The 10640-nt window shown below is 42.0% G+C and overlaps 1 protein-coding gene across 1 annotated transcript in view; it reads right to left on the bottom strand.

Annotated features, from left to right (window-relative positions):
• The window catches only part of LOC110461426 (DNA-dependent protein kinase catalytic subunit-like), a 105055-nt gene that overhangs the window by 13793 nt on the left and 80622 nt on the right, over positions 1-10640 (bottom strand). The window contains exons 73-81 of the mRNA XM_021514871.1: positions 10136-10302; positions 7826-7970; positions 7350-7540; positions 5623-5779; positions 5197-5363; positions 4278-4400; positions 3576-3664; positions 2765-2858; positions 88-291 (exon numbers count right to left, since the gene is read on the bottom strand). Of these exons, the coding sequence (XP_021370546.1) occupies positions 88-291; positions 2765-2858; positions 3576-3664; positions 4278-4400; positions 5197-5363; positions 5623-5779; positions 7350-7540; positions 7826-7970; positions 10136-10302 (1337 nt within the window). The remainder of the gene's footprint in view (positions 1-87; positions 292-2764; positions 2859-3575; positions 3665-4277; positions 4401-5196; positions 5364-5622; positions 5780-7349; positions 7541-7825; positions 7971-10135; positions 10303-10640) is intronic.

A 10640-nucleotide genomic window follows, 5' to 3' on the forward strand; every position in this document is an offset into this window, starting at 1 on the left:
CAGTAAATGACTTACAGCTCACTCACTCTATCTGAAAACTGGCTCACTTTACTCAGAGGGACATGTATCAATCAGTAAATGACTTACAGCTGAGAATTTCCTTAGGTACTGTCCCATCTCTATGATGGACTGTGAGCTGGTCTGTGTAGAAAAGACATCATCTTGCTGACTGGACAGCGTACCCTGCGAGGGCTCCAGCAGCTGTCGATACATTTCCTGGTACAGTTCCTTGATTTTCACTTTGTCCTGTTTCTTCTTCTTTAGCATCCGTAACATATCATTACCCCAGTCCTACAACAAGGGCTAAAGACTATATAACAAGACAATATCAATCTCTATAATCAGGTAATAGACAATCTTTTTAACAAAGCAACAGACAATCTCTTTAATCAGGTAAAGGACAATATCTATAATCAGGCAAAAGGCAATCTCTTTAACAAGGCAACAGACCATCTCTATAACAAGACAATAGACAATCTCTCAACAAAGCAACAGACAATCTCTATAACAAGACAATAGACAATCTCTTTACACAAAGCAACAGACAATCTCTATAACAAGACAATAGACAATCTCTTTACACAAAGCAACAGACAATCTCTATAACAAGACAATAGACAATCTCTATAACAAGGCAACAGACAATCTCTTTAATCAGGTAAAGGACAATATCTATAATCAGGCAAAAGACAATCTCTTTAACAAAGCAACAGACAATCTCTATAACAAGGCAATATACAATATCTATAACAAGCCAATAGACAATCTCTATAATCAGGCAATAGACAATATATATAACAAGGCAATAGACATTCTCTATAACAAGGCAATAGACAATCTCTATAACAAGGCAATAAACAATCTCTATAACAAGGCGACAGACAATCTCTATAACAAGGCAATAGACAATCTCTATAACAAGACGACAGACAATCTCTATAACAAGGCAATAGACATTCTCTATAACAAGGCAATATACAATATCTATAACAAGCCAATAGACAATCTCTATAATCAGGCAATAGACAATATATATAACAAGGCAATACACATTCTCTATAACAAGGCAATATACAATCTCTATAACAAGGCAACAGCCAATCTCTATAACAAGGCAACAGACAATCTCTTTAATCAGGTAAAGGACAATATATATAACAAGGCAATAGAAATCTCTATAACAAGGCAATAGACAATCTCTATCACAAGGCAATGGCCAATATATATATAACAAGGCAATAGACCATCCCTATAACAAGGCAAAAGACAATTTCTATAAAAAGGCAACAGACAATCTCTATAATCAAGCAGTTGACAATCTCTATAATCTGGCAATAGACAATCTCTACAAGAAGAGGCCCAACGGTCTTGCATCGCTCGTCTGGTATGTATCTCCCATATATAACCTTCAAAGTGGACCAAGGTCAAATAAGATTACCTATGACTCTTGATCATTCAGAAGTACCTGCTAAATGATTTTAATACATTTGACCTTAAAAGTGGGTCAAGGTCATTTGGTTTAACAAACTTTGTAGCGCCTCCTCCAGACAAACTACTGGACAAAAATCATCACACAGGGCGTTTTGGTTGCATAGAAGATTTTTTTAAACATTGACTCTTGTGACCTTGGTTAAGGTTATTTATTTGAACAAAACTTTGTAGCCCTTTATCCCACCACTGGCCAAATGTCAACATTTTCTGGGTATTGAGAAAAATTTGTTTAAAGGAAATAGTTGATGCTGGATGGACAACAGACTCAGCACCACTGCATAATCTCACTTGGTACATTGGGCCAGGTGAGTTAGTAAAATATATCTGCTGAGGGGTGCATGAGATATCTCAAAGAGACCACTATGTACCCACTTTACCTAAGTATAACAAGGCATCATAAGTGATACAAATCCCCTCGCATTCACACATTGTGACATTGGAAATGAAGTGGCTAGAGCGATGACAAAGTTTTTTTTCTAAAAATAGTAACAGTGACCTTGACCTTGACCTTAAACATAGAAACCTGAAACGAGAACTCTAAACACTGGTATCAAGTTTCATGAAATTTCATTGAGGAATAATGTCGGTAGAGCGATGACAAAGGTTTTCTAACAATAGTAAAAGTGACCTTGACCTTTAATGCAGTAATCTGAAACACAAATTTGTTCAAGGCACTGCCATACCAAATACTTGTAAGGAGTTTCATGAAATTCTGTTGAGGAATGAAGTAGGTAGAGTGATGACAAAGATTTTTCTAAAAATAGCAAACGTTAACAGTGACTGTGAACTTCAACATAGAAACCCGAAATGCAAACTTGTTCAAGGTATTGTCATACTTGACAACTTAACACTTGTATGAAGTTTCATGAAATTCCATTGAGGAATGAAGTTGCTAGAGCGATGACAATGAGTGTAACATACATACGGGCGGAATCTTATATCCCCTCAAACTTTTGTTGTGAGGGAATAATTAAAGGCTGTAGGATAAAGAGAAAACAACAAATTGTACAAGTTAATATTAAATAAAAATATTAATTATTTATAGGGTCTGTGGTGGCAAAGTGGTTAAGGCATTTGACCATTTCAACCACCTAAGCCCTCCACCAGTGGGTCGCGGGTTTGAGGCCTATGTCAGGCTGTCACCAAGTACTGGCTGCAGGTTGGTGGTTTTTATCTGGAAACTTTGGCTTTCCTCCGTCACAAAAACCTGGCATGTCTGTATAGCTATAGATAGGACATAAAACACAAACAAATAATAATGTTTATGATCTACCTTGAATATTTGGTCTGGCTGTCCAAATTGTTCCAAGGCACAGATGAATTTGGATACCAACGGGACATTCTCTTCATTCAGCAGGTTGGCTAGTCTGTAAAATATATAAGGACGTGTGTCATATCTCACTATGATTTTATAAAGTTTTCCCTGTGTTATTTTCATTACCTGCATTAGCACTTATGCATACAAATAAGAGATCCCACAGGAATCTTAGCACCCATCATTGTATGATCTCATTAGTTCTATGCTGTATCTTTAACTTATGATTACAATGTTGTATGGCTAGGGATGACAGTGTCTTCATTTGACATATTTATTACAAAGTTCTGTGTAATATAGATATAAATTAAGAGACATTTCCATTTTCTAGGGGCTGTATTTTTCTTCTCATCAAGCGACTTGAAGCTCAAAACAAAACATGCAAAACTAGTAAACAGGAAGAACTTACTTATACAAGGAAATCTACAAATGTGTTTTGTTGTAAATAGTGTACATTTTATCATGATTGACCATATGTTAGACGAGTCTTTGACTCAATATGTCATCAAGTTGAAATAAGGACTATTATGATTATTATATGACATTTGAGGGAGATCTGTCATGTACTACTTCAGAAATAGTGACAACAAACATGAACTGTCCCACACTACTAGGAGTTTTGTTATAGAGGGACCAATTCGTCACACTTTACTGAAGATGTTTGTAATAGTGACTGACACAGATTGACTTTTCTAGAAATGTTCGTAAAAAGTACCTGACAGCGAACAGCATAAATATATAGCTATTTTTATACAGAATAATCACCCACCTCTCCACCATGGCCTTATTCTTCTTATCATGAGGCTTGTCCCCAAACTGGAAGCCTTCCTGACTGAGCTTGAAGTGATAAACAACGGCCTGCAAACAAATTAACTGCATGTTGTATAATCAATGTATCTGCATACAAATCAGTGATGTATATCATACAAGTCAACAAGAATACTGACAGGTCAGTAACAGCCAAGCCATGTACCTGGCTGTAACCACATGTTTCACTTCAGTAACAGTGACCTTGACCTTAGAAAATGTTTAAACCCTTATAAACATCTACGTATAACAGTGTATCACCATGTCAAATCTAAAAAAGATTAGTCTTTTGGAACCTATGATAAGACACCACCCCCACCCACCCCCAATCCCCATTCGGTCCTGATCTTCTATTAGTACCCATGATCCTGGTTGCCTGACTGAGTGTATAAGTTTGCCTACATTGTACCAGAGTGTATAAGTTTGCCTACCTGAGAGTAATCACATCCTACCATAGGGTAATGATGTCCTACCTGAAGTTACATCACATCCGACCTGAGGGTAATGATGTCCTACCTGAGNCATCACATCCTATCTGAGGGTAATGATGTCCTACCTGAAGTTACATCACATCCTACCTGAGGGTAATGATGTTCTACCTAAAGTTACATCACATTCTACCCGAGGGTAATGATGTCCTACCTGAAGTTACATCACATCCTACCTGAGGGTACATTGTTGCAATTTTTAGTAGCACAGGTTGAACAGCAGGAGCCTCAGGCTTGTCCATCAGGGCCATCATCTGACTGATCCACAGGAGGTACATCCAACAGGGCACCTCCTCACACTGTCAAAACAATTCCTTACATGTTCATATATTGTTGCCCAACTAATAAATATACATCTATTTAAAACAAGAATGCTGTAATTAGTACATAATATGTTTGCAACAGTTGAAATTTTCTTACTTGTAGAAAGCTATAGTTAGTACACGATAGTAATGTAATGTATCACCATAAAGGAAACATATTTATGAGAGTTTGATGTTTTGAAAATATTTTTATAAATCTTTACTATAGGCCTATGTATGGTTGGACAGATTAGCTGATTTCGGTTTATCTCTTAACCTTATTGTGGACGTATAACAGCCTTGTTACGTTTTGTGAATGTGCGGTTATATATACTACAGTTACAGAACAGAAACATGCCTGTTTACTGACAGACAAAACATAAGGCTATACATGACCTACTGAAGGCAGATCTCCCTAAAGGCTGAACTACTAAAGTTTTCCTAAATAAAATAAGTAATGGAAGTCCATGTTTAATAACTGACTTGGTGCCCGTGTGTGCAGGTTTGGGAAAGTTAACAGCCTGCTCCAACACACTACATATGATCCTAAAATGTGACTGATGTTGGCTCTCCTGCAGAATCAGGTTATTTTAATTTGGAGTCCACCGTTAAGGGGATACTGAAGAAATCAAAAAATGATCTGCTGCCTCCATTGTAACACTTGGGGTCCTTTTTTTCTCCCCTGCCTTCTCTTTCTTTCATTTTGTGTATCTCTCTAGGCATTTGTCTTCCTATTATCTTAGCTGATGCAAGGATGTAAACTCAAAACATACACACAATCAAACAGACAGACCTTGTCTACAAATGTGCCCATACAGTCGGGGTAATGCTCCACCAGCTGAAGAAGACGAGGAAACCTCTGTTTGGCCTCCATAGAGTCAAATCGCATGGCGTTGAGCAGACACACGACCACAGTATCCGGGAATGTCTTGATTGTAGCCTTACTCAGCTCCAGTTCATCTGAGAAATCAGATACAATATAACAATATGCATGAGATTTATATATATTCAGAACATTTTCTAGAAATCATAGAGAAAAAGAATTCAAGATTCAAGTGACTTCACAGGAGACATGGCACCTTTACAAATACAACAGGAGTTGAACTTTTACAACTATAGTAGTATAAATCTGATTAAAAAACTAAGCAGCAATGCACCGTAAAAACTTGCTTTCAGATGAACACACATCCCAATAACAGTATACTCCCCTATAACGTACCATCCTCCACCATCCTAAGGATCCTGTCACAGAACTTGGCGACTGCCATGAACGCCATATCTCTGGTATAGCCAGTCTGTTTGGAATTCCTGTCATCTTCGTAGTGTAGCGACTTCTTCATGTTCTCAAAGCCTCGCTTAACAAGACTCTCTATCAGCTACAAAATTGAGGTTTTTGAAGTAAAACCAATTTTCATGATGTAATANAACAGCAATTTCAAACAGACTCTTGACAAACATTTTAAAAGATAAAACACCCTTAACCATCATTAACATAAAACATGCCCTAAACAGCAATTTACAGAACAAAAACATTCTCAACCGTCATTTACATACCAAAAACAGGTTCTAACCAGCAATTAACAGAAAAAAAACAGATTTGACATTTTCAGACCAGAAACAGGTCCTAAACAGTCAATTACAGAACAGAAAGCAGGTCCTGAACAGTCAATTACAGAACAGAAACAGGTCCTGAACAGTCAATTACAGAACAGAAACAGGGCCTGAACATGTACAGACAATTACAGAACAGAAACAGGACCTGAACATGTACAACAGTCAAATACAGAACAGAAAGCAGGTCCTGAATATGTACAACAGTCAATTACAGAACAGAAACAGGGCCTGAACATGTACAGTCAATTACAGAACAGAATCAGGTTTTGACCAGTCAATTACAGAACAGAAACAGGGCCTGAACATGTACAGTCAATTACAGAACAGAATCAGGTTTTGACCAGTCAATTACAGAACAGAAACAGGGCCTGAACATGTACAGACAATTACAGAACAGAAACAGGACCTGAACATGTACAACAGTCAAATACAGAACAGAAAGCAGGTCCTGAACATGTATAGTCAATTACATAACAGAAAGCAGGTCTTGAACAGTCAATAACAGAACAGAAAGAGTTTTTTGTTTTGAAATTAAAACATGCTCTAAGTCTTTTGATCCTCTAGCAGTTTTGGATTTTACGTATATATTTATAGTCAGGGAAACCATTTCCTGGTAGGTTATTTTTAAATGTTTAACACCATCTGGTGGGTTTTCCCTGTCGATGTACTTTTAGCGACAGGTATCTTGTGCAACTGGTTTGACTACTGGCCTTGACCCTAAGCTTATTGGTATGCAGGGGTCAGTAGGAGGGACATACGAGGGTGACGCTAGTGTTTTGCGGGATATAGTAAGCTAGCTGGCTGTCAAGTTTTGACCTTGGAACTGTAAGCCAGGAAAGACTGTATGGAGACTTGTTCGGGGGTAAGTTGTTGGGCCTGGGGAGTAGGGCTAGGATAAAAGTACTGTAAGGGGACTGTCTCAATTTGTATTTTGTCATGTGTTAGTCTATGCTGTATAATATCGCTAGTGTCGTGTATAATAAACCTTTCATAAACTCCACTATATTTGTTTGTTAAGTTGGCATCATATCATATATGAACCTGAAGGGCGGACCTAGAAAAATAAATTGCCACTTCATGATTAACTTTTACAATCCTTTAGAAAAAATGATAAATTTCTGTTTGATTTATTTCAACTCTTTTTTGTTAAGGTTGTAATTGTCATCATACTATGATCTAAACATGCTATTGATTCCGACATTATATCTCCTGTAGTCACAGAACTGGATTACTGAATTCCTCCCACTATTGTTCAAAAACATAATCAAAGTTCAAACTGAGCATTTTAAAAAATAAACGAGTGTCAATCTAAATCTGCTTTTATTGTTTTACCTCTGTCTCGTCTATCTTGCTAACCCCTGTAATATCCATCAGTCTCTGTCTGTTCCTGTCACCAAGACAACCCAAGCCACTGACTGATCGTATACCATCTACCAACAGCTCATGTGTCTGTCCCAACAACACAAAATGGTGGCGACCAAAGGCTGGGGTCTCCTCCAGGGTATCACTCGTACTGTTTTTACCTGAAGTAGAAAGGCAGCAGACATTGTTTCACATTCTTTTATAGTCATATCATGTCTTTCACACTTTATTTTCAGTACCTAGTCAAAGAAATCAAATCAAATTTCTGAATATTTTATTCCTAAACACCCAGTTTTTTTTCTCCACCTGCCCATAAAAGAGCCCTAACAAATAGCAGTTCCCAGATCCACTGTGGTATGATGCTAGAGAAGGGGTTGGTGTGCACAATACTTAGAAATCCATTCTGGAGATGATGCTCGTGAAAGATTTGTGTGTCTAGTACTTACCAAGCAGATCCACGGTGGAGGTGATGCTGGTGAAGGTGTCATCGGTCCAGCTGGACTGGACACTCTGTGCCCTCTTGTGGTGTGTACTGGTATACAGATGGCCCCACTTTACCCACAGTCCAACACTTCCACTACTCTTACATTGCTGTAACAGATACATTTAACTTCACAGTCCAGCACTTCCACTACTCTTACATTGCTGTAACAGATACATTTAACTTCACAGTCCAGCATTTCNGGTTCAGAGGAAGCAAGGCTTCCCAATCCCTTGAAGAAGGGACCCAGTTGGCAAGGAGAAACATCTGGAGAGGCCTGATGTGAAGTCTCCCTAAGGGGACCACATCGGCCAGGGCGTTGAGATATCCCAGAAAACTGAGAAACCAACGTACCTGGACTTGAGACCGGCCGATAAAGGTCAGAGCAAAAGCCCTGGCCTTCTCGAACTTCTCCATCGGTGGAAGGGCGATGCCCTGAACCGTATTGAAACGGTTCCCCAGAAAAACAAAATCCTGAGATGGGGAAACCTCCGACTTTTCTCTGGAAGGAATGAAGCCGACCTTGAGTAAGAGTTTCAGAACCAACCGGGTGACCTGTACCAGAGACTCTCTCACTAGGTGGAGCATGAGGGAGTCGTCGAAATAGATGTGAACATCTATTCCTCGAGAGTGCAGGAATCCCACGACCACCTGCAGCAGCTTGGTGAAAACCAAAGGTGCAGTCGTGAGCCCGAACGGCATGGCCCGGAACTGGAAGACCTTTCCGTTGCAAGTAAAACGGAGGTACTTCCGTGCCGACTTCTTGATGGGGATGTGGAAGTAGGCGTCCTTTAGATCTACTGAAGTCGCCCACATTCCCTCTCTCACGGAGGCGATAATACCCCGAGGAGTCTCCATCTTGAAGTGAGGAGAATCTACGTGCTTGTTGAAGGCACTTAGATCTATGATGGGACGCCACGCCCCGGACTTCTTCCGAACCAGAAACATTCTGGAGTAGAACCCGGGAGTGCATCCCGACATAGGAACCTCCTCGACCGCGCCCTTGGAAAGCATGGTCCTTACTTCCTCCTGGAGCGCCAGAGCCTTTTCCGGATCCCCCGGTGGAGGAAAAAAGATTGGCTCTGACGCTAAGGGCGGATCCCGCACTAGCGGAATGCCTAACCCCTCCTTGATCACAGACAAGGTCCATGCGTCTTCCGTAATTTCCTTCCACTCTGGAAGGAAAGCAGAAAGACGACCCCCCACAGGAAGATCTGGTCGAGGCAGATCGAGACCTTGCCAGGCAAGAGAATCGTCTGCTGACCCGAAGCCTAATCCTGCGGGAGAAGGACCTAAGCTTGAGCCGAGAGGACTGCATTCCTCCCGGCCAAACTCGTCGTCTGACACGACCAAGGAGGGAAGAAAAGAGTCAGGAACCCTTCTTCTTACCCCCAGGAGGGTTCTTACCCTTCTTACCCTTCCATTTGTTGCCCTTGAAGGGAGGCTTATACTTGGGCTGCGCAGAGGACTGCGAAGCCGAAGGTTTAGCCTTCTTCTTAGGAGGCGCTGACCCCTGCGAGGTACTGGCCTTCTCAGCCTGAATCCTCTTCACCAGAAGTGCAGAGGCGACCGAGTCCTCCTTCAAATCCTTCTGAACAGAAGGAAGGGCCCCTCCAAAAAGAGTGGACCCTGAGAAGGGGGCAGTCAACAGTCTGGAACGGTAAGGCTCATCGACCGGGCGATTTTTCAAAACTGAAAACCGCCTAGCCAACAAGACATTGACGAGGGATGACACCTGTAAAGCTGCCAGCGCTCTCAATGCCCCGTTCAGGGCAGAGGTCACTCTGTCCTGGATGTCGGCCTGCTCTGTCTCGGTTATCCGACCCTCAGGCAAGTCGGATACCCTATATAGACAAACCGTCAAGTAGTCTATATACGACAGAATCTGGATGGAGAGACGCAGCAGTCTCTCCATCTTGTGGTGTTCTTTGGGACCGAACACCACCTGGTCCACCGATTTACCGGGCCAAGCTGCAAGTTCCCTCGATTCCAGCTTAGCTGGTTGAGGGGCAAGCAGACCATCATGTGTGGCATAGTCAGTGGCGTGCACCTCTGACAAATCGCCAACACTGAGCTGCAACCCAGCATACCCAGGACTACGGGTTGAAGAAGAATTCTTCCCTAAAACCCGAGACTGGGCGGTGGCCAGAGCTGAAGACACAATGGTGCCTTCTGGCAGAGAGCGGTCCGACCGAGCGGACACCCGAGGAGCCACCAAAGAACCCAAAAGGGTGGTGGACTCGGGGACAGATGATGCCGAAGGTGGTGGGCAAACCTCCTCCCCAAGAATCCGGGAAACGTCAGCCCTAACCAACACTGAGCTGCAACCCAGCATACCCAGGACTACCTCAGCAGCCTCAGGGTCTCCCTCATCCTGGAAGTCCTCCTCTGAGGGCAAGCCCTCCTGAGGACTGTCGTTAGACGACTCGGAAAGACCAGCGTCTATATCCGAACAACCAGGTGAAAGATGAACAACATCATCGTCCTCTGCCATACCCGCGCCCTCAACGTCCATAGCCTCCATCCCATCCAGACCAAAAGCCTGGGGCGGAGGAAATGGGCCAGCCAGAGGGGCCAACCCGAGAGAAGACTCCCCGTACCGGCGTTTAGGTGCAGTGCGCCTAACGGCCGTGGCTGTAGGTTTAGGCTTAGTAGCCAAAACCCTACCCTTGGACCCAGAGACCAACGAGCCTGCCCGAGAGGCAGAAGTCCTAAAGGTCCGACACACCTTCTTAGGACCGGCCGATAAGGCCCCCGAAGTAGCAGAAAGTTGGGGGGGG

The sequence above is a fragment of the Mizuhopecten yessoensis genome, unplaced genomic scaffold (genome assembly GCF_002113885.1).
Source record: "Mizuhopecten yessoensis strain PY_sf001 unplaced genomic scaffold, ASM211388v2 scaffold10619, whole genome shotgun sequence".
Lineage (NCBI taxonomy): Eukaryota > Metazoa > Mollusca > Bivalvia > Pectinida > Pectinidae > Mizuhopecten > Mizuhopecten yessoensis.